This window comes from Perna viridis, chromosome 12 (assembly GCF_037379345.1).
Source record: "Perna viridis isolate PV_CMFRI_1.1 ecotype Kerala chromosome 12, ASM3737934v1, whole genome shotgun sequence".
Taxonomy (NCBI): Eukaryota; Metazoa; Mollusca; class Bivalvia; order Mytilida; family Mytilidae; genus Perna; species Perna viridis.
The window spans coordinates 18,337,378-18,363,649 of NC_142456.1; the positions used below are offsets into that span (position 1 = coordinate 18,337,378).

General features: G+C 32.0%; 1 protein-coding gene across 7 annotated transcripts in view; it reads right to left on the reverse strand.

Moving 5' to 3' along the window:
• LOC148601542 (uncharacterized) overlaps nucleotides 1–26,272 on the reverse strand; it is a 137,142-nt gene that overhangs the window by 23,885 nt on the left and 86,985 nt on the right. For all 7 annotated transcript variants that reach the window (XM_088555503.1, XM_088555502.1, XM_088555500.1 and 4 more), the window contains 5 exons: nucleotides 24,181–24,334; nucleotides 18,101–18,234; nucleotides 17,571–17,670; nucleotides 17,001–17,099; nucleotides 13,659–13,739 (listed from right to left, as the gene is read on the reverse strand). In XM_088555503.1, the coding sequence (XP_088411629.1) occupies nucleotides 13,659–13,739; nucleotides 17,001–17,099; nucleotides 17,571–17,670; nucleotides 18,101–18,234; nucleotides 24,181–24,334 (568 nt within the window). The remainder of the gene's footprint in view (nucleotides 1–13,658; nucleotides 13,740–17,000; nucleotides 17,100–17,570; nucleotides 17,671–18,100; nucleotides 18,235–24,180; nucleotides 24,335–26,272) is intronic.

Consider the following 26,272-nt stretch of genomic DNA (forward strand, 5'->3'; position numbering starts at 1 on the left):
GTACTGAAAGAGTAATCAAGGGAACCAAGATTCTAGCAGAAATCGAAAGATTGTTATCCAGTTACAAAGACAATATGAAAGCAGTTGAACGGGAAATATTCACCAACTATGTCCAGTTAAACCTATCTAATACAAGACCTTCCAAATCCTGTATAATGTGACCACCTGTTGGTCTTCAGTGTTTGCAACCTGTGCATTTCATCTACCTGTCAAATATGACAACAATTTCTTGTTCAAAGGTGCTTAGATTAGGCAGTATAAATATACTATTACATGTACATATTTCAAAGCCCTCTTTTAACATTCAAAACCAACATCTAAAATCCAACAAGAGCTAATTTTAATTCTGTGAATTTATCTTGAAACAAAAAGCAGTTCATGTATTTTGTCAAAAATTTATAACTTGGAAGCTCATTTTTCATTCATCAGATCAACGACAACATGAACATAAGATGGCAGCTACATGTTGTAATAATGCCGAGGTGACATGGTGACAGATTAAAAAACATCTCATAATGTCTAATTATACAAGTTTTATCATACATGAACAGACAAAATGTAACACCTTCTCATCAGGATTTTTCATGTTTTAAGGTATTTGAAATAAGACTTTGTAGAACCTAACAAGATGTTGAAGAAGACGTGGGTCAGACACCGATCAGAGTCTCATTGTCACATTTGTGCCTCAATTATTTTTCATTCCTGTTAATAGAATTTCATGAAGGGGGAGAGGGTGCTCCAAAAGTTTTAAAATGTGGGAGGTTCTAGATTTACGTACAAAATTAACAAACTTGTCAAACAATAAAAGGGGAGGAGGTTTCAGCTCCTGAACCCTCCTCCAAGAATTGCCACTGGCTGAGGTATTTTTAAATGTTCAATGGGAATTGATCTTAGTTATTTTCATAGGTAGTCAAATAAAAATTCAAATATCTAATGTAAATTTCTGGTTGAAAACACAGACAATCAAACAGGATCATGGAATGCAAAACTATGTAAAACAATGAAAAATTCAAGGAATTTTGAAAGAGTAATTAAGGGAATCAAGGTTATAGTGGTAATCAAAAGAATGTAATCCAGGGACAAAGACCAGACATGGAAAACAGGCATACACAACAAAGAACATAAAGTAACTAAAATCATACATACAAAGTAACAAAAGCCAATGAGCAACTCGGACTCTACTAAAAACTGGGAGCACGGACCAGGTGCACCGGTAGGGTAAAAATGACATAACTGAGAAAGGAAAAAAAACAAAAACAAAATGTGTAAATCCTCAACTGTGTTAAGACAGTATGGAAACTGTGACACTTATATAACTCTTAGTCACACATTAGGTGTAAACTCTTCACCAGTAAAAATTACCAAACAACCCTTAATGAGTAAGTCCTCATCTTTGTTAAGACGGTATGGAAACAGTGACACTTATTTAATTCTTAGTCACACATTAGGTGTAAACTCTTCACCAGTTAATTATAAAATGTAAATATAACTGTCAGTTCTATTTTGAGATTAGTATGAATACTTTTCCTGAAGTCATAATAGTTGTTGGTGTATGAGACGTCTACTATAACAATACACACATACAATTAACACTTAAGGAGAGAAACATTATCGTTCAGATGTGGGTTAATGGTAGCCACCAATATCTTGTTCCTTTGCAATACAAGTGTAGAAATCAACATAGCTATGAGTTTTTGTTTCTGAAATGCTACAAGACATGGTTTTACTCATAATTATTGAAAGAGATAATCCCTTCCCAAATTGGTACCAAAAATATGATTTAAATAAAAACAGAAACTTTTCAAAAATTGATCAAAACTTTTCTCTTTAGTAAAAGTGTGTTAAGATGCATCCAAATCTAGTTAAAAGGGAGATATATATTGGAAGGGAAAATATGTGGAAGACTGACTCAGGTACGCAGACAGACAGACAGTGAGAAACAGGTCAGAAAAACAATATTTCTCCATTAGAATGTACAGGTTAAGATAATAAAGACAAAAAAAAAAAAACCCCAAAAAAACAAAAAACAAGTCTAAGAACCATATAGAGAAATATTGCACAGAGCTGTCAAGATAATTTTTGATTGATTAATTTGCTTTCTACATCACATTTTTTCAGATAAAAACAGTTTTATCAAGCTGACCATTCACAAAGACTTGAAACTGGACAGCATTGCAAAAGAGTCAAACAATGACAACAGTGTATGACCATGTATCGCTATTCTAACAGTTAACAAGATATGAAGAACCCTTCCTTACCCACATTTTTTGTATGACTCCTTTCCAGCTGGGTAAGGTGCATTGTAATTTATAGCCAATTACCACTAATGATCATCAACTCAAGTAACAACCCCTAACTGACAGGCTTCATTAACTGTCACTCACCAGATAATCAACCCAGTTGATCCCTGCTGATAGCTAGTTGAGCCCTTTAACAGTCTCTGTTTATAACACATAGCCACCATTTTGTTTGTGTACATTAATATAAGATATGGGATTACATACGAAGCCATGGCTATTTGAGGTTAAGTCAGTTGACTAAAGGACAGATATTTTTAATCTTGAATTTTTCATTTTTATTTTTTGTTTGCAAATGTGTCATTAATGGACATTAAAGTACATTTTCTACATGATTAATTCTTTAGCATAACATTTAATAGGTACACACAAAACAAGGGAATAAAAACAAATTATGAAAGATTGGCCACTGTACAAAGGTGAAAATGTCAATACTTAGGTTAAATGACTCAACTTACAGGTAACGATGACGATTTTCAACACCAAATCGCTTATGTTCACTCAGAATACAAATACACAATTCCAGTTTTGTGTCTTCTGCTAAAAACCAATATGGCTGCCAATAGCCTCACATTCATACAAGGCTAGCGTAGTGTTATTAAAGGGAAGAAGGAACAATCTATCATACGTTCCTCAGTATTAGAAGAGAAATATAATTGTTTGCAAGGCAGGTAGCTTGCTTTTCTCACCATGCGATAGATAAAATATAATAAAGTCTTTACTTCAGCGATGATTTGATTAAAAACCAAGTAAATCTTTTAACTTCTGGGGCTTATAATTGTATCACCACAGAAATTAATAGCAGGGGTATGAAAGACCATTGAAAGGAGACCTATATTACCCTGCGAAAATCTGTACTGCATAAAAAAAAACTTTTCCAGGACACCTTCGATTTAATCAAAGGGAAATATTTTTCCCGCCAATATTTTTAATTCCTTAAAATTAATACTTTGGGAGTTGATGAAAGAGTACTGTTATAAAGGGTAAATTAAGAAGAAAAAGTCCCACTACAATAAAATTTTGGAAAAAATGAAAAGATCTTTGATCTATTTAACATACGAGGTTTCTTAATTTAAAAAAATATTCATTCATTATCAACCAAGACAGGAAACATAACAATAATAATCGTTTATATATTTGTTAAAAAAAAACAATGAAACAAAAGATGTGAACATGCACCTAACCTGCACCAAATAAGACAGATACATGTACATGTATCATCAAAGAAGTATGCATTTTGTTGAGAATTAAGTATAACACAATCCACAACCATACCATTATGTATTATAAGATACAAATGTTACAAGTCAACTAGAAAGCCATAGCATTTTTTTTAATCTTTCATAGGATTAACCAGATTTCCACAGAAATTATCACAAAAATTGGAATTATGAATAGCCATTTATTTAATCCAGGGTATAGAATAAGGAAATAAATTCTATGTTCTTTGTGGACAATATGGAATAGTCTTGCAAGTCATACGATAAAACACAATATATGTTTTGCACACTTCCTCAGTTCAAATCCAATAACATAACTGTACAATTATTCTTAAGCTATGATTATACTTCTTCCTATATACCCCAAGTCTTCAAAACTGTTCAATGATTACAAATTCCAAAAGTATCAGTCTATGTAAAATTCAGACACTGCATAAAGCAGAGACAATTAATTGTGTATAAAAAGCGGCAGAGCAAATGATGTTATGCTATAATTTTACATAAATGTATTCCTTTTTATATTCAGATCTGCATTTTTGAGAAAAAAATACATTTATCTTCCACCCAAATCAAACCAAATCAAGAATGAGAACTCCTGCAAAGTGCCAAATTTCATACACAATCTAAAGCATTTTTATCTTGAAAATGCAATAACCAAATGGAAAGCTAGGACTGGTTATGTGGTCTGTAACTGTTTCCAAGTGAATTCTGTGTATTTCTGACATGGCTGAACACCTCCTTACTGATTTTTATAAAGACTGATAATTAAAAGAAGTCACCTTGTCCAAAACAACCACAGAGTTGAATATTGACCACTTTCCCAGTTTCTTAATAAGATAATTAATTGGAAAGAGTGAATAACCAAAATATTATCACAGATGCCGAAGAACGCCTAGATTTAACAAGTGGGCGAAAATTGTTCCGTGCGCAAGTTTAATTCTCAAGTGTTCTTGGTACGAGTGGTCATATTTTGGTTATTCACGATAACTAAGTGATTATCCTATTAATTATATAGATTTTCTTCATAATTTTTCGATATTTTCAATGTTTATTTCAAATTCTATGATTGGTGGATAAATATCAAAGTTGTGACATTTTGGCAGGAGAAAGTCCAAGAGTGAAATTATCGAATTTATCTAACAGTGTGAATTATTGATATTTATTACACTGGGAACATTTAATAAAACACTGCTATCTATATAATAATGTCCTTTCACATCTCTTCTACAGATAATTTCAAAAATTGCCCATCCATCCTCATATTTTTAATGAGTGAGGAGATAACTGTACAATTTTTGAGGTTATTAAGAAAGTGAAGTTGTCAATCGTTATGTACATGTATGACAATATCCAATGAGATTTGACATTACAAAGAATGTTGCATTAGAATTTCTCTATTACAGAATAAATTGATACAATAAGAAACAGATTGAAGCATATAAAATCAGTCTGTAATCAAGTCACTCAGTTACCCACTTTAATGCTTTAAATTCAGAAAATGTCAAACTAATCATAAGCTTATATCTCCCTCATCCTTCATTACCTTACAGAAGCTTACACGTATTCAAATGAAATGGTTAACTAATTACATGAGTTCTTAAAACTGAAGATGTAATATATTGAGGAAATGAGGAATCTTATGAGTGAAGTGTGGGAATCCACATTACTCCACAGGGGTAGTAAAACCTAAAACATTATGAAGCTCCTAGCTTGTCTGCTTGCAGTTTAATAATGGTTAGGTTATTTCACAGACAATCATTGTTTAAGTAATTTGAAACTGCTCCAAATCAAAGAAACATTGATTTTTTTTTTGTTTTTTTTTTGTTTGGGGGGTTGGGGGGGACTGATATGAATATTTTAAATAAAAATAAAGATTTCATGCAAAAAAAAGACAAGAAAAAAAAATCTTTTTCAATTCAATTGGACTACATACACTAAGCTCATAACTCATAAATCTGTAATTTATATGGACAAAACAGTTCATATCCCAAATCACCAGTATAAAGTCAATAAACAAACATACTAGAGTCTATTTCAGTGTAATTTTCAAGACCTTGTAAAACTGCACTGTCTATAGATAATATAGCCATTAACAAGGGATCAATCTACATCAAAAATACACCAATAACTAAACTGAATAGGCAATATCAACCGGATCAATACATTGTTCATACCAGTTTATTTGTTGAATTCATGCATATTTATTTATACTGTCTTTCAGCACATCTGTTTCCACTCAATTACATTATCATGTGCAAAATTATAGTCATCACTTGTTGAGCAAAGCATGTGCATTGTTGCATTTCATTGGAGCGAGTACAAAGAAAAAAAGGAGTGGGTTCTTAATGACTCAAATATTGAGTATAAATGTACCAAGTTTGAACATAACACTGATGCCCTGAAACAAAGGATTTTTTCAAGTGTCCCAAACCTGTAAAGAGAAAATTGAGCATGGGGTACAAATAAGTTATGAACCATGGACCAGATACCTCAATTTCTGACCAAGAAACTTTGAAACTATGATTCCTTAAGTCCTGGACTTTCAACCCTTTTCATTGCCACTTTATTAAGACCTTTGGTTTTCATCAAGTGAACAAGTGATTTCAAAAGCCCATGACCTTCCACTCATGAAGGTAAATTTCAACCCCTGTCAAGTACTCTCACTTTTAATACATTTTCTATTACATGATATTGTTTTATATCATAAATTTAGATTAAAATATAACTTTTTTAGTATATGCATTATGAGTGTGTGTTAAAACCCTATATTGTCTCCCTTATATCACACCTCTAGACCTATATCATCTCCCCTATATCACACCTCTAGACCTATATCGTCTCCCCTATATCACACCTCTAGACCTATATCGCATACCCTATATCACACCTAGACCTATATCGTCTCCCCTATATCACACCTCTAGACCTATATCGTCTCCCCTATATCACACCTCTAGACCTATATCGTCTCCCCTATATCACACCTCTAGACCTATATTGCATACCCTATATCACACCTCTAGACCTATATCGACTCCCCTATATCACACCTCTAGACCTATATCGTCTCCCCTATATCACACCTCTAGACCTATATTGCATACCCTATATCATAACTTTAGACCTATATCACATACATTATATCGCATCCCTTCACGGATCACACTTGAAGCATGGTTAAAATATATGATATAATTAACATGACATGTCATAATCTGTATCACATGTGGTATCAACCCTCCACCTATATCACCCGAGGGCTGGTGGCCCCTGGGGTGGTATAGGAATCTCAGGTTGATTCAGCATGTGATACATGTGATACATGCAATATTCAGTATGTTGGTGAAAGAGCCCATATTTAGAGATTACTCCTAGATAAAAATTTTATAGACATTTTCTATAACATTTATTTCACCTAAAATGCAGTATGTTATGCTGTCATATGCAACATGTGTTGAATAATAATGAAATGCATTTTGTTCTGCATTGTGTTTAGACTATGTATCCCAAAAAAAACAAAAGAAAAAAAAAGAAGACTGAAAATGGTGTCTGGACCTGCTTCACCCTCAAACATATGTAAAATATGTGTATTACCAATGCAAAACTTGAATAGTAATGGTTTAATAATTAATGCAAAGTATGTACCCAAAAGCCTGATAGACAGATTAATAGACAGACAATTTCAACAGCTATTCACTGGACATGCTTTATATTTCATAGTAATAAAAGAAAGTTTACTTGAAAGAATAGAAATATTGATTTACCTTTACAACTATCAAGGAGAAATAGAAGCATAATACATGAACCAATATTAATGTGAAATAAAAAAAACAATGAATATCCCAGAAATTTAATTTGTCTCTTTCAAATTCAGTTCAAGTTTCCATTCAAGGGATAGAGAAATCTTAACATTAAGGTAGACATTTAGATATGAAATATAAAACACGAATTCATAGACCTACATACAGATAAAAACTCAAAGAGAAAGATCCTTACCAGAGAAGACAGTGATCCACCTGCTGTTATGTATTTATAAAGTTACCATGAACTCAGGTATTGAAAAGCATATTAAAAGAAATGGAGTTTCCTCCCTTAGAACAATAGATATGAATATTTGTCATCAGATTGCAATAGGCTGACAGATTAAGTAGTAATTAACACAGAACAAATTAGTTAAGTGAACCAACTCCTTGTTTCTTTAGATATTAGAAATCCAAAGGGAGGATATCTGTGGATACCTGTAAATCCAGAAGGCGTTGTTGTCCATTTGACTGGTACAAATAAGATAAATTAATGAATCAGTTTTCACCTCTTTGTGTGGGATTTGACTTCCTGTTTACATACACTTCTATCTAATAATTTTGGAATATGTATTTTCCTATCTATTTTATTGGTATGCTGCTGATGATAGGTAACTTCAAGCACTTTTAAATCCATTTCACTGTCATTCTGGCTTTTTTCATATCATGTAGACCATTATCTTGAAACTTGGAAAGACCAAAATCTTCCTATCTTTACTTCAAAGTAAATTTGAATTCCTTATTTAAGTCACTTGTAGAGCATGTTGAAATTAGCAATATTATATGAAAGGTATTTTTGTATTTAACCCTATTGATTAAGTTCAGCCACTAATTTACATTTTTATGATAGATAAGGCAACTGATAAGCAAATTCTTTAAATGTTAAAAAAAGTCTGAAATATGAGATCCAACACATTTTTGTATCTAATATTAATTCATTATAAATAAATGACAGCCATTAAGCCCATAATATGTATGTCCCCCAATCTTCACAGTTGAACAGTGAGTCCCAGGCCCGAGGCTTGTGAAAACAGAGGTGGGCATGTAAAATTAACTACTACAGGCCAACAGTCACTAGATAAAAATTTCGGAAAAATGTATTTCAGCCTGTGAACTGGAAAGTTAGTTGTGAAGACTGGTCCCCCTTTTTTTGAAGCTTGAAATCTCCTCAGAAACACCATACGATACAAAGACAACAACATTGCGATATCCCTCATACTTTAGAGTAATTGTACAATATTATCATGATATTCTTCTGAAAAGATAGGAAATTAAAATCAACTTTTAACCTGATCCTTTTTTGTTGATACTTTATTTAATATATTTTACAAATGTAACAAGTACCATTGATGCATCAAGAAATTGATGTTAAAACACAGAAAGAAGGGTTGACACTACTTTCTTGAAAGAAAATTAAATGAACTAATTAAGTCTGAGAGCCTTTGATACCTAACATTACAAACACAACAAAATACAAGCACAGAGTGACAGACTAGAGACATCATGTTCAATTCTAACATCTTTAAGAAATAAGGCAATGGTAATATTCTGACTTCTGAGTTGTACCATATGATCCAAATAATGTACAGTTAGCTGTCACAAAAAGCAAAAAAATTTAATTCAATTATTCTTCCCCAGTTTGGTAACACAACTTTTCCATAGACTTTTATTGAAATTTGACAACAAAAGCCAGTAATTCACCGTGAATGATTTCTCTAAGCCCCACTTGTCTTAATAACTTCATATTTGGCAAGATAATATACATTTATCGTCTCTGAGCTTGAATCAATATTCAAGATTTTCCAATGGATCAAACACAGAAAAGATTTATCGCTGATCTCTACAAACATTCTTGAGACCCTGACAAAACGAACATGACATCTCGAAAAATCAATCAACAGCCATTGTTAGGCGACTTTGATTCGCGTGTTTGCACAATATTGGCCCTCGCATTACAACCAGTAAACTAATTTATTTGAAGATGATAACATTGATTCACTTGCTGAGCCTCCTTCTTGAAAGTAATGTCAGTAATATCTTTCAACGTGTCATAAAATTATAAAATCGGTAATTCTGCTGTTAACTCTGGCACAGCCTTACTGATAATTCATCTTATTAGGTTGAGGAAATCAATCCATTTCTTTGTTGTAACAGAATTCTACCAGTCAATATTAATTGAAAGAGATTATTCTGGTCACCAATGCCTAACAGTGCTAACAGGGATACAGACTACTATTGGCCACAATCAATCACTGAAAAGCTTTCAAGTGATACATTTAAACCAGATATTACATTGCCATGTATTACACCTTTATTATTCTTTTTCTGATAATCAAATTTCCTAAGCACTATTTAGATTCAACAGTATACTTATTTGTATTATTTAAAGCTAGTTTTAATTTGTTTGGTTGGGGACGTACACAAAAATGAATAAAAACCACTCATATTATTATATCAGAGGGCGGAAGATTTTAGAGCTGGCAACTTAAATCATTTATTAATATTAGTATCTAGATCACTAATTGGCTAGGTATTTATGCAGTGTCAGACCATGTGTGTGAGGGGAGATGGGTGGAAGTTAGGGTGCCTTCTGTCCCAAAATCTCTTGATCCATGCCTGATATGCCTTCTATTTTTTTTGTATTCTTTTAAAATTAAAAACTATGGTATAATCATGCTATGTAATGGCAGCTGTGTTTGATTTCTATTTCATGCATCTGTTCTTAGTAAATATTTCACTGCCATCCAATTTACTAGAAATCTATAAAACAGCAAATGAAATAAACATGCGATTACAACAATGATTCTGCCGTGATTCGTTCACAATCTGTTACTGACGTTCTGTATCAAATAAAACAAACGCATTGAAGATCCCCGATCTTGATCTCATGTGTAATTTCTGAATGATTAAACAGAAGAAAAAGACCTGTGGGATAAAATTAATTCCCTTCAATGAACAATACAAGATCGTAATTGCTATTTGATCAAAAATCGTGTTGGAAAAATCCTTTAAACAACTTTTTTCAAGCATGATTAAATTGAAAAAAGAGCATTTTCTAGGTATTTAAGTGTAAGTTGGATGTATGTGTCTTTTGTTTTCTTATTCAGCTGAGTTAGTGAGAGTTAAAGATTGTGTTAGCTTTTGTCTTTTCTGCAAAACAAATACAGGAAGCTAATGTTACATGGGAATTAAGGGGGACATGTACCATTTTAACACATTCTAGTTGAAAATATCATTTGTATAACGATGTCTAAAAAGGACTCTTTGAAGTTCTGAAAATCATTTAAAATGGCACATTATCTTTTTTTCCATCCCAATCACTGCAAAGGAACATCAGTTATATTAAATTAGTTAACATGGGTCAGCAGTGGCTTGAGGTCCAGGACCCTCCAATGCTGACTTGTTCCTTTGAACTTTCATTTACCAATGACTTGTAAATTTAATTCAGTGTCATTTTATTGTGAAATTCCATCTTTTCTCAAGTGAACCATTGCATTGAAACTTGAAAAAGTCCAGGTCCTTCCTATCTTGAAGGTAAATTAGTACCTCTTATTTAAGTGACATTTAACACCACTAACAAAGAGACAACTAACAGTTCAAAGTAACTGACATTCCTGCACCTTGGTCCTGAATATTGTCAAACTTACTACAGCTAAGCCATTTATCTTTTCAATTGGGGTTCAATTAGCATTTGGACTATAAAGCTCCTAACTTGCACCAACTAATTACAGTACTCCAAAATGGCTCCCATAGCATTGCTTTCAGGTAATGATGAAGTTTTTTAAAGATGCATATCATCTAACTTTTTGGCAAAGGGTTCTCAGTTATTGTATACACGTTTCTTATTATTTTTAACATTTATATCTGCCAGACAAACAGCTTAAGTATAATGGCAAAATAATTCACTAAAAAAACCAGGTGCAAAGCCTGGATTCATAACATTTATACAGATATTCATTTCAGGAAAAATTTACAAAAAACACCAAAGAAGGGGCTCAGTGAAGGATACATGAAGTGCTTGAAAAAAAAAGACTTTTATTCTAAACATTGTCAATGCAAGTACAGTTTAAAAAAGACAATAATAGTAAAGGTGATACTACCTGAACATATTTAAATGCATTCTTTTCAGAAATTAACAGCTCTGAGGATTCAATTTAGCATTTAGTCAAATACATTTGTACAAATGTCAGCAAACGGAACAATCCTTCCCTGGTATTTTAAGTCCCCATTATCAACCCTGCAGTAACTTCAAGAAAAATTTCAACCTAAGACGAACAATGCTGGACCACAGCTCGAAGTAATTGCGTTTGTTTCCATAGAATTCAACTTACTCGCCATGTTGTCACCTTTGTTTGTCGACAGTGATTATAGCGTGTGGTAAAATTGTTATCCCTTCAAGTCGACAACAATTCGCCAGTTAATGTCAACAATTATTTAAAAGCGATAGCCTCGGTTGACTTTTATTATCGTGTAATAGATGGTGTTTTTACATAGTGTAAAATAAATCAATATTAAGGCGGCACAATGAAAGGGTTTCTAACTCTATTTGGTCATTAAGTATGCATTCTTAAACACCTCTTATACTGTCTACTTATTGTATTGAAAACCTTCCCAATTATAGCTAAGGGAGTCATGATGTGAAAAACTCATTCTTGAATGTAATTTCTGCAAGTTATTTTATCACTCATGTATTAACAAGACACTTTAATTCCACAATAAATATTTTATGTTCACCAAATTAAGTCGAGACCTGATAAATATACGGGGGTAATTCGGGTTTCAATCCAAGCACAACAAACCTTGAAACAGTTCCAAAATAATCAACAAAAGAAGAAAATCATAGCAAGAAACTCAAAACCTATTGAAAGACAAAGCTTGAAACAAGAAAAACATAGCAAGAAACTCAAAACCTATTGAAAGACTAAACTTATAACAAGAAAAACATAGCAAGAAACTCAAAACCTATTGAAAGACAAAGCTTAAAACAAGAAAATCATAGCAAGAAACTCAAAACCTATTGAAAGACAAAGCTTAAAACAAGAAAAACATAGCAAGAAACTCAAAACCTATTGAAAGACTAAACTTATAACAAGAAAAACATAGCAAGAAACTCAAAACCTATTGAAAGACAAAGCTTAAAACAAGAAAAACATAGCAAGAAACTCTAAACTATTGAAAGACAAAGCTTAAAACAAGAAAATCATAGCAAGAAACTCAAAACTATTGAAAGACAAAGCTTAAAACAAGAAAATCATAGCAAGAAACTCAAAACCTATTGAAAGACTAAGCTTTGAGGATTAATTTCTAATGTAAAATATTTATGCTTTTTCAATATGGAGATAAAAGACAGATCGACAATAGGTCATAACAGGTGAAAAACTGTTGTATAAATATTTGTAATACATGTTGTAACTGAAAATAGTTGTGAATGAATCAAACCCCCAACTGTGTCAACTTTTCATGTTGTCTCTGGTTGACATTTAAGTGTATTCTTGTCCTATAGAAATATAATTATAAAGGTAAAAGAATTCAGGTATAATAACAGCCTAAAATTGCCTTAACTCGGTGTTCCATTTAGCAAGTTATACATGCTAATACAGAGAATTCGATGTTGTTTACATCCTGTTATCAGAAATGGCAGGTTGGTAAAATACAAGTGTGAAACAATAATGAATTCAAGTTTGTTTTTGTCTGCGAAAAAAAAAAGTCTCCCCCCAAAAAATCCAACAAACTGTTCTGAGCGGAAATGAAACCTATGCAGGTAAAGAAATGGTTTCCCAATTTTAGATTATTTTCAGTATGAATTTCTATCCGTAATTTATATCATAATATAGTTCTTAGATATTGCAAAGGCCTCTTAACAATTTTTGAGTATTACCTGAATAAATTTTTAAGGTAATTCATGACGAATTTGGGCAAATTTCTAAGTTCAAAGGGGCAAAAACTCTGACAAAAAAATTACAGGATAAAAATTTCCTGGTAATATTCCAAAACTACATATGATGTTCTTGCTATTTCCATATTTCGTAAAATTCGGCTCAGTAATTTGAGAAGAGTTGTACTGACAAACGTGATGTACACACTGACAGACAGACAAGCCAAAAACAATATGTCTCCCCACCAAAGAGAAGGAAGATATAACTTTCAATTGACCAATTATGTATTATGGTATTAAACAAGACATGGGTGAGTTCCTGGTTGTTAGTAGTAAACTTTTCGCTGAAAATGAACAAAGTTATCAAACCTTTAAACTGCCAGAACCCCCTGGATCTGCCAATGTACATTAAAACATTTTAACAAATAGCCAAACAGACAGACACAAAGCACAGGTATTGACTTACTGTTTCTTTATGAGACAGCAGCTCTTTTCTTATCTTGAAGAAATTCTTCCCATATTGTCGCAGGCCTTTCACAAAACGTTTCTGAAAGTAAAGAAAATATTAAATTTATTAAGGGGTTTCTGACTGAACTGTAAATTCTGAACCTAGTCTATGTCCATGTCTGGATAACTATACATTTAAGGGGTTGAAATTTAAGAACCAATAACACAATGAAGCAAGGAGATCCCTAATTGTAACCTTGACAATAAAAAACCATTGGGCAGTTTCACTTTTTTTCATCTAATCTTTACAAAACAACAATTTTAATTTTCCTCAATCTTACCAGTTAACATAGTGACCGAAATTATATACTCATGTATCACTGAGAATCCAATAACTTCACATTTGACTTACAAAATCATTTGAGAGTTTGCATGATTGCTGAATTTGTTTACAAAACATAGTAACTTTGTGATGTAGATTTGGCAAACCGAGCCCAGAAACGAATTACATAAAACAAATATTTTCACAATTTAGTTACATTATCAAATTGGAATCTTACAAACTATGACCAAAATATGTAAACTTTGCTTTTCTTAAGATCCTCTTGATACTGGTTTGGATTAGTAAAGCCATTTTAATGTTTTGAAGTGATAATGATATAAAGATCAATCATGTCAGAGAAATCCTTGCTACCTGACTACCTGTCTATATTAAATGGCGGAAAATGAAAAATATTCTGACCGATTCTTTTGTGTAAATTTTAAATCATTTTTTCTTTTTATTTTGATCTGCGATTTAATTACATGTCCAATAGAAACTTTCAATACATTAGACATGTTTTAGTTGTGAGAAAGAGCATATAGTCTCTTAAGTAATTTCGATTAAGGTTTAGAGAAAAGTTAGACCAGGTGTAAGGGGGATAACTCTGCTGAATGATTGAAATGAACCACAAAGTATAAGAAATAATATTACCTGCAACTAAAAAGGTTCATTATCAATTTTTTACCATGCTTTTACAAAACATGATTTTGTTTTAAAGAAACTCTAAAAACATACCTCAGAGTAATCTATTAGAAATCAACAAAAAATTAAATGTTTTTGCAAGACACATTTTGAAAGACAGGTTGAAATGAGGAGTAGTTTTTCAAAGTATAAAATAGTTTCTGCCTCTCTCTTAAAAATCAACCAAATAAAAAACAAAACAGACACAGAAGAACTTCCCTTATATAACCTATTAACTGTTTATGTGCTAAACACATCAAACTTCCCATCAAAACACACATAACAGTAATAACCCCTACACATCTATCAAACCTATTCATTATCTAAGTGCCAAAGAACATATAATGAGCAGTTCATCTTAAGTATGTGATTATTAAAGGAACAAAAATCTTTCTAGTAATCAGTATATAAGTATGATGGATGGCTGGGTAAATGGCTTCTACAGAATCTCTCTTTTAACAGGTTTTCTACAATTACAGTGAAATTGTTGCCATTTGATAGTCTATAATGAATGATTGGGACTTGATTGCTCATCAACCACAAGCTTGATTGATTGATAGATCGAAGCTTGCTAAAAAATCAATTTCAACCACAAAAAGATGGTTGCTATATCACTACTACTAACCCTAATTGGAAGGGACTGTATATAGATATATTGTCTGTATGTCTGCCTGTAAATGGCTACCCCAGATTATCCTTTCAATGGATTTTCCTACATTAAGAGAGAAGTTGCTGACATTTGATAGTAAACAGATGTTGCTTGATTTCTCAACTTCTAGTTTGATTAATAAGTTGAAAACTTCCTTAAAATTTTAATGTCAATTGTGAAACAAATACTTCTTCTACTCAATAATGAATCTGTTAGCTAACTTGCACAATACTCTGAAAATCTGTAAAATAGTATCTGTCACATTACATTGGTCTACAGTAGTATCGAACTTAAATGTAGCAGTCCAGTTTCAAAATCTCTGTGTTTGTCCCTAGGTCATCGTAACTTATCATCCAAGGTCATTTGAAGAACTTAATTTTTTTGTTTATGGTTTCCAACATTGCTATTGAACAAAATTATTGTTTAACAAACTCATCTCTTTATAGAGTTATCAATTTATTTTATTCCCCCTATTTGTTCAGAAAGAAAATGTTATAAAAGACATTAAGAATCTCACAAGAAAACATTTTACAGAAATGTATTAAATGCCTCATTCAAATAACACTATATAACAGAAGAATGCTGTGCATTGATTTTCCAATTTTCTGTCAGAAAATGCTTTTATTATAAAATCAACGATATGATAGGAGTTGACGCCAAGAATATGATAAAGTATTCCTTTTCTTTTCTTTTCTTTTCTTTTCTTAATATCAGAGACTTGTTAATGTAATTTAAATCACAGGATTTCTTATCTCATTTAAGCAAAAGAGTTGTATAAATATGGGTATAATATTGCGTCTGATAGAAAACAAGGGAGTATTTGATACATTAGGTAAACAAACTGTTATCGATTGGTCTAGGAAACATCTTTGTCGGAGAATAAAGTTTCAAATGGTTCACAGATGGGATCAAAAATATGGCTTTAGGGAAACAATATATCAAACATTATACCGCAGTACAAACATGGCATTATGGGAAATGATCAACACTCATATTGCTACGGTGATCTTCAGCTGTGGAAAATTATTTGTTGGTTTGTCCCTTTATGGGTGAACTTGAATTATGAGAGGCAAACAAAATAGTGATAGAAAACAGACAGAATTAGTCTTATGGGGAAACCAGAGTGTAACAAACTGTTGGAATAATTTAGTTTTCATTGCTTCCATGTAATAAGTATGTTGTTAGGACTTATTTCTCATGAGTCTAAATAATCATGATGTATAGTGAGGGAGGCAACCAAGCAAAAAAAAATCTGCCTCCCAAAACACCATTGTTATTTGAACTAATATCTGGCATATTAAAGAATTTAAAAACAGACCTTATTGTGTATTGATTAAAATTTTACTATTTTGGACCAGACACATGTTTAACACATGAAATACTAGTAAAAATTCTACTTAACGGCAGTTGTTAAGGTTCACTTATTCAAAATAAATTCTAAACATACAGCTGGTTTTCAAAGAAAATATTTTGACATGAAAGTGACTATGTCAATTACAAGTTTCTATTTCTGTAACAAATATAAATTTAATAGGTATAAGTAAAGGTACGATTTCATGTCCAACATATATCAGAATTTTTTTAACACAACCTTAAAGTTGTTGTGTGAAGGTAAGACGGACAGACCAACAGATACCGGAATACAATAATACCTTCTGTCTAGAAAGACAAGCATATAAAAACAAAACAGTATAACGATTAAAACTTACGGAATCTTCATCCGTCCATTTTTTCTCGATGCTGCGGAGAGCCGGAGACTTGACAAGAGCCTGCAGTGCTTTACCAGTGTCATAGTTATGGTTGTGTAACTGAAGCCAAAAGTAAAAATTAATATAAATTTAAAACCTTGAAAATGCATGCAGGATACGTTTTTTGTAGGAAAAGTACCAGTAGACCTTTGATAAGTAAGTATCTAAAGTTTTGAACTCTTATAAACTAAACCTGCTATAATCATATAAAATGATGATTCTTAAAAAGGTTTCATTACGACAGGATACAAAGGTTTCAAATTTTTTTCAAATTATAACATGAGCACTTGGCAAATATCTAGTAATTGATCACATTCCTTCAAAATCACTGAGATATCTGAAATTACCATACAAATGTAGCTTTTAGCATTATGATAATCAAATCAAAGTTAGTAAAAAAGATCTTTACATATACTTTAGATCTTTCAAAAAGGCAAGAATTCATTCAAGACAGTGGCCTAAGTTACATGAAGAGCTACATTAAACATGTCTTTTACACAGAAGATTGATTAAAACCTGAAAATAACTTACAGTATCCATAGCATTGATAGTTGTCTCATCCATAGAGGCTGCCGAACATCCATCATCAGTTGATCCACCATCACACATACCAGTGAATGCTGCTACACTCCTGCAATTTGAATCAATGTTATATATATATTCAACAAGAACTGAAAGGATCAATTTTATTCATTAGCAGAACACACCCATATTTCAAGGGAAGAGGGATTGAGTAACAAGGGGAGAGGGATTGAGTAACAAATGCTACATATTCAATAGATTGTAATGAGCTTCCTGAGACTGACTTAGATCTTAGACCTCAATCTTAGCCCAGACTAAGTGCTGTCATAGATATATATCAAGTTTCCTCAAAACTACAAAATTGGTTCAATACAATGCATCTTGTTTTATTTTTATTAGAACTTTAATAGAAAACTTTGACTTAATTGAGCAAGAGCAATTTGCTATGTTTGGGCAAGACTGGCAACTTTTGAATGCACGAAATTAAGCTCAGAAAAATCTATCATCTGCAAAAACTATAAAACAAATATCTGATTTACCTGGCAGCTCGGATATACATCATCAAGTCTCCATCTGAAACCTGCATGGGCTTCCATTTTGGAATCTCCCATGACTCAGTTTTTTCCGGCATCTGTGACGGAGAAACATTTTGTTGGAAAACGGGTAAACGAGCCTGCAAGAGATAACATTATAATACCAGTAAAATGTATTCACAAAATCAATGATTGGTTAATTATGAAAATAATTCACAATGTTCATTAAAATAATTAATTAAGACACTTTTGAGACTTCTTTTTCCCAGCAATTTCAACCTTGTTTTTATTTTATGTATGATACGGTAGTGTATTATACATTTGTATAAGGAACAATATAGAGAAGACTTAATCTAATTGATTGATTGATCCATTGTTGGTTTGTGGTTTACCATCCTGTGGCAGATAATAATTGCATGCATTTCAAGATAACATGATTAGTCAGATTAAAAAGCAGTCTTTCCTTTTCTTTCAAAATTTAAAAAAAAAAAGAAAAGAAAAAATAAACATCACAATGAAGAGATTGAAGTATTCCCAAACATGCATAATTTCTTGTATAACATTGTATAAATGTGATCTTTACAGTATTGGCAGACACTCAGCCAGGATATTACTCAATAAATCCAATTTTATGTGCTGAATAAAAATTATTCATCTAATTTCATAAATGGAAGTAAATGACTTTATAGACATAAAAATCTTTAATAGTTGAAAATTTACAGCTGATTTATTACCCTTTACTATAGGAAAACACCATGGTAAATTTCTATATCTCTACCAACTTCCAGCTTCTTTTAATAGTTTCACCAGAAGGATAGGGGTTTACTGATACATAAAACTTGAATAAATAATCTACATTGATATTTTATGAATTATACATTAAAGTGGAAATGAGTTATATGTCTCTTGTGCCTTTACAGAACCATATGAACTGAAGAATAAAAATCCCATTTATTTTATAAAGATTGCAAACATGATAAATCACTATATATTTTAGTGTATTGCTGAGTGTTTTCCATGTATCAGTCAGCAAAGGCAGTTCATAGTACAATCTTAATCAACAGATTTGAAGAAAATATGCTTCAAAAGCATTTTTAATAAATTGGTTCAGTTGTAGTTACTTCTAATTTAATCAACTCTGAAAACTTTGGGTTCATCATAACAGCCTTACTAAAAGGTAGTCAACATATTTTCAATCAGACCCTTCTCATTCCTAAGTTACTGACTATGGAACAGTTTGTTCACATTACTATTTTTAATCAGACCCTTCTAATTCCTAAGTTACTGACTATGGAACAGTTCATTCACATTACTATTTTTAATCAGACCCTTCTCATTCCTAAGTTACTGACTATGGAACAGTTTGTTCACATTACTGTTTTTGGTGACCTTTATCATGTTCGTTATTTGGATTCAAAGGTCATCATTGATGATTATATTTTCTATTACATTTGAATCAACTTAAAGATACCATGAACCCTGAGTGAGCATAAATAAAACATAGGAGTAACTATCTTACAGGATATTTACCCACATCTCCTTCCTATCCAAGTCCATACTTGGGGTCAAAGGTCAGAGTAAAGAACCCCAATGCCATATTTACTTTGATAAGGTTATCACAGAAACAAGCACTTCAACTTTGGTCAAATATTTTACTTTTGATAAGAGACACCACTTAATTCCAAAGTATTACCAAAATTTTAGATCCAATAATCACTTCATAAACACTTCGAACATTGCCTTGATAATAAACTTCTACAACAAAATTCTGAGGCGTTTTTCAATAGGTTTAATGGGTGTATTTAATTTATGTATCATCTGTGAGACATCGGGTAATTCTACACTACTGTTCCTATATTACATTCTTGAACAAAAATGGACTTTCCAAAAAATGATGCTCAAAATTGTGTAATATTAAGGACAGATATCTTCTTGGTCTAAATACTTAAAAAAAAAATAGAAAAAAAAAACATGAATATGCACATTGTGGTGCTAGGTGTACCCCTACTTATACAGGAAGCTGCTATTTGTTGAAATATATTCATGAGTCAGAAAAAAGGCCAAATATATAGGCTACATTACTGGCGATTGAAAGATTTGAATAAAATGTAAAAAAAAGTAAAGTAATTTCTATAGTAGGATTTGCTTTTAAGTGGATACAGAGAAACTGTGTAAGCCATACCAAATTCATCTTCAAAGGGATGGATTCTTGTGACAAAAAGCTCCATAGACATTATGCTATATCAATCATGGATAAAAATGCTTCATTTGACCTTTAAAATTTACAGACATTTGTAGGCATCCATAAAATCTTACAGACATCTCTTATGAACATGTTCTGTCCATCCCTTCCTTCAAAATACCCTTTTTTTTTCAATTTCAACCATATTTTTGCCAAAACATGCCAGGTATGAACATTTACCTGTAAAATAATAAAACTTCAAAAGATCTCAAGGTGTATGGTTACCTGTATGAATAGAACAGGTGAACATGGGTCGCTACAACAAGACAACGCACCTGAATAATGACAATCGTATGTCATACCTGCATTTATCTGGTTACGAGGAGGTGTCATCAACTATTCAGAAGTTTTTGTAAAGACACGAGGAGGTCGAGTTCAAATCCTTTGTACATTATTCAATTTACAAACTAAACATTATTACACACCTTATCAAAAAGGTAACTTAATCACCACCAAAAAGTTTAAAAGGTTTCAGTTGAAAGTGTTTCAAACCTCTGAGTAAATAATAATTGACTTTAAAATTTATACAGTGTTAATTATTACTACACCAAAGCCAGTTTACTGAACTTGATCCAATAAACTAACAAAAACGATCAACGTCATACATTTTCAGTTACCCGGACAAAATCTAGAGAGCTTGGGGTTGCAAGAACCAGTTCTGAGCCCAATTCCTTTAGTCATGCTATTGGCTCTACACACGATCATTTATGATATTGGTTGCAGTATTCCTGCATTTATTTTCTTTAATTTTTAACCCCCAGGTTCCTTATTAAGATCCAATGTTGAGGACTTTAGAGGTTGGAAATAGCAATAAATAATTTTTATATAATTATTTTTTTGCAAATGATGAGATCACTAATGGCCACATTAGAGAACAGTTACAAGCACGTTTTTGTATACTGAAAATGTATTAATTTTTGCAATATTTAATTTTCGTGGATTCTGTCAAGTGTCATATTCACTGGTATCAATTTTTGGGGACCAAAAAAATGACAAGCCTGATATGGTGTTAAAAATCAATTTCATGGGTAATTTTTTACGTGCTTTTATGTTCACTGCGAAAATAGCAAAAATTAATATACAGCGAAAATTACTACTTTTACAGTACTTTATATTCTCCTTCTATAACTGTCATTGAAACCTCTCTGAATTTGTTCCCAGTAATTTCCTTGGAATATACCCCCAGTAACCCTTGAATATACCCTATGCACCCTGTCAAGCCCCATAAATCTCATCCCCATAATTCAATTCCCTCAAAAAAAGAACCATCAATATTAAGGTTTAAGGTTATTGAGTAGTTAACATGACAGAGAATTTTACATTAATTACAACAAATTACATTGTCACAAATCATTAAGTAACATCAAAAGATTTTTATGCCATAATTTGTCTATTGATTTTCTTTGTTTTTTCCTCATTTAGTGTGAAACTCATCTAAAGCAGACACTGTACTTATAAGTATTTTGAGCCTTGGTTAATCAAAAACCTGTCAAGATCGAACCAATTTTAAAGTACAAAAGTAGTTTGGTTTTAATAGACAGGTTTCACCGTTATATCGCAATAAAATGTACTATTTGACACCTAGCTCACAATTCAAACAAAACTTACTGAGCAAATCATCCATCTCAAAATGAGCCTACACTATTGGCGCAATAGAGTGCCAATATCAATGCAGCCTTTGACAAATGGCCTGGATGAACAAACAGCTTGAGACAAGTATTAAATACTGGTGTACTTTAAGTCTTAAGTTTAGATAAAATGTTACCAGGAATTAAGTAAATAATATTCACTTTGTCACAAGATTTTTTCGATGCATATTATACAGAGATGATTTTATGAGGTCAACAAACAAAGCAGAAATTGGCAAAATCAGAAAAAAATATATAGTAAAAAAAGAGAAAAGAATCGTAATGGTAAAACCTGGATTTGAAATAGCAGAAATCCGCTAAAAAATGGAAGAAAATCAACCCTGGCTATAAAATGGGAAAGAATAAACAATTTTCGGTGTTTTTTTTAATTGTGGGCGTCATTAATACCCATAGTCACTTTTTTGACAACCTTTTAAAACAATCACTTCAGCCTTCAAGCAAATTTGCAACATTAGGAATGCCATTTTCATGTTTACTTCAAGTACACCAGCCATTCAGGAAATTCCGGAATAGGAAAGACGCAATGACTCATCTCAGCAGAGAAACTCTGGAAACCTGTCACACCATAACTTTAACAAATGACTTAATACAGAAGCCATCTTTTAAGATCTGCCATCGATAATAGTGACATGAATCGAACTTAATCCACTTTTCAATCTCTAATCTCTCACAACCATTTTGAACAATATAAAGAGTTTTCTGATCAAATACAATAAATCATGGACAAAGCTATAACCTCAGGCATACAAAATTAAAACCAACAGTACAACAATATAATAACTGTTCGTGTAAGTAAAAGAAGCTCAAAATATACTAATATTCGATAATAAAAGCCTTTCAGAATAATAGGCCCGCAACATAACGTGATGATGAAGTATTAACGACAGATACTATCATAGCATGTCTATGGGATATAATTGGACATAGCATCGATTGGTGTTACGCAGGAGAATACAATAACTCATTCTCTGATGTCACTCAGATACTAAAAATCTCCCTGCAGCAGCGACGTCTGCTAATTCCAGAATCAGGATAAAAATTCTCCGATTTCCGATCTTAGCATGAAGAAGATATAATAATTTATTGTCATAATGTCTCTCTGATAAAGAATATCTTAAAATACCAAAGTGTCGTCTGCTAATTTCAATACCAGTATAAAAATTCTCCGATTTCCGATCTCAGGCTTGACAAAGAGAATCTGTTTATTAAATGTCTATAAACTGATCAATGGGCCCTTTAAATGGATTTAAGATATTAAAACTGCTCAAATGAAAAAAGATTAAAAACCACAGCCTAAAAGGCGGAATTCATTTCTATCGTAGCGATTTAAACCGTTCATGACTTCTAGTTTTAATTTACACACTTGAAATGGTTGAATTTAACAAATATTTAACATGTTTTAATGATCATTCAGTCACATTGTCAACAGGATCAATATGAGAACTATAAATTGTTTATACTCGCCAAATATATTTCTAATGGCGTAAAAAATGTTTTTATCAGCTTTCTTATAAAGTGTGAAAAGGCAATTAAAACATTTATCAAACTGTTTGTTTTTAATTTTATTCAAACCTTTAAATATCATAGAAAGTCTCATTATGTAAACTCTACTAGAACTTAAGAATGCTAATTGTGCACTAAAAAAAAACTTAAGATATTAAAAATAAGTTGGCAGTTTACGCTTCTAATAACAGTTCAATAAGATAACATGCTACATTACATTTTAAAAAGAATTATAATTCTGATTTTTGTTCTCCCTTTTACTACATCCCACAACTAAGTATAGATATACTGTCATTTAATTTTCTGTAACTTTTTTTCATTAGATATACAGAATTCAAGTTATGTTGTACTTTCTATTGGAAACCATGTATTTCCAGATTTTGAACAATGTCACATTTTTACAAGTCTAACTTTGCATTTTGTTACATATTCACTGCTATATTCACTGCAATATTCACTTGCTAAAAAGTCATGGATAACAAGATATTTTTTTTTCTAATTAATAATGGCTAGAAGAGCAAAATCTAGAAATTTATAAAGGGATCAAGGCTTATATTACCTCAAATCTGTCAGACTGCTTTTTTCAAACCTGTTTTTTAACCTTACCCCACAAACTTCCATTCTCCTCTTCTGGTCACTAACTCAGCACCCATCCCACCCAAAAATACCACTCCATTGTATATTGAACCTACCTGATGGCTCGACCCGACTCTAATTTCCCCCTGCGTGGTGGCCAGTCTTTTAGTCTTCGGATTATATTCTAGTACATAGAAATAATTGTCTTTCTCAACTTTAAAATCCTTCACAGAAACAATATCTTGGAAATGCTGTACTCTGCACTTTCCTCTGAAAATCAGACAGAAATACATGTAATGATATGCAATCAAACTGAAAATGTTGTCATTTCATTTTTTTTTAACTTAAGATCTAATTATAATGATATAACAGGATTAACTGCTTAACAAGACAAAAGAGAAATCTGTGAGACAATGCCCAGTAGTGATGGGAGAAAATGCTTAGTAGTGATGGGAGACAATGACCAGTAGTGATGTGAGACAATGCCCAGTAGTGATGGGACACAATACTTAGTAGTGATGGAAGACAATACCCAGTAGTGATGCAAAGCATGTGTCAAAATATCAAGTGACAGGCTGTTGTATAGCAAACTTTGACAAGAAGAATATGACAGACAGACTGTCAAGAATGAAACAGTGCAACCAATTATTTCCCATGAAAGCAGCAAACAACCATCAACCAGAATAGTAATGAGATTGTTCAATCAGATGATCAGTTCTAGTCTGTATGGTCCTCCATCGAAGTTCCCCTTTATTTACTGTAATTTCAAAATCCTAAAATTATTTTGAAACAGAGTGATCCGAGGTTTTGCTCATTACAAAAATGAACTCACTAAATCATCTTTATATCATCAAGGCATTAATTCTATCCACCTCCATTTTGAAAGGCCTTTAATCAATGCTGAATGAGACACACAAAGGTCTGAGTTACTTAACTTTTCAAGTGGGACTCCATATAAGAATCATGCAAAATGTGATTCATGATTGGAAAACCTAAATATTTTTTTTATTTTTTGATATTTTGTTTAGAATGTCATAGTAAACAGAAAGTAACATGTGGCTTTTCATATAACTTTTGTTCATAGGAGATAAAAATAAGATAGAATACTATGTAGAATTAAAAAATAAGAGAGATAACTGTAAATAACACTAAAATACAATAGAAACTGTTGTATTTTCAATTTTGATTATCTCCTAAGAGCAGACAGATAGGAATTAATAATTATACATTTCATCATATAGGCCTATAAACTAACTCAATAACAAAAATAGAAAGTATGTAGCCTTTTTTAAGGTGCATCACATTTTACAGAATTTGCATTATTATTACAAAGACTGCTACTTACACGCTTAACTCTACATTAGACATGATGGGTTTCTTTTGGATAATGGAGAGATGTTTGCAGGAGACTTACCCCAGTATTTAGTCAGACAGAGAGATAATATATTTGAACAAGAAAAACAGATCCACTGTTCCTCCTTCAACCTAGTATAAATCTCTCAATGCTTTACTTAGCAACTTAGCAGTATAAAGGAGGGGGAACATTAAGTACTTATGTTGGCCAAATAGAAGAAAGAATGTACATCATTTTGTATTGAAAGCCCAACACAGCATTGAATGTGTGGTCATCGTAATAACACAGATATCTCGTATATTGCAATTCCACAAAACAGGAAGTTCATATTGTGCAGCAACCAACATCACTTACAACATATGCCCAGTGATTCGGATTAGAGGGGGACCTGTGTCTTTTATCCCATTCCTGCTGAAAATGCTCCATTTAAATCAGAATTTTTTACAAAAAAATGTTAAAGAATGGCTCATTGAAATTCTGAAGATCATTAAAAATGGTCCATTCCCAAAATTTTAATCCCAATCACTTAATGCCCCATTTAATTTTATATAAATCAACATACCAAATTTGAAATCAATCCATTCATTCAGATTCACGATAATCGAACAAAATTTGACAGACAAATAAGGTGATTCTAATATACCACTTACTTGTTGAGCGAGTAAGAAGCAAGTGATCCGGTACAGGAGACAGGACCAAAGTTATCAAATTTCATATATTTATAATACCATAATTTAAAGCCAAGACAAGGAAGGACTTTGAGTGTGAAAAACAGCTACAAGCTGAAAGCATGTAACTATCAAGTCCCTAATCTCCTACAAGCATAACAGGTCAATCTTTTTCAGTAATAAAAC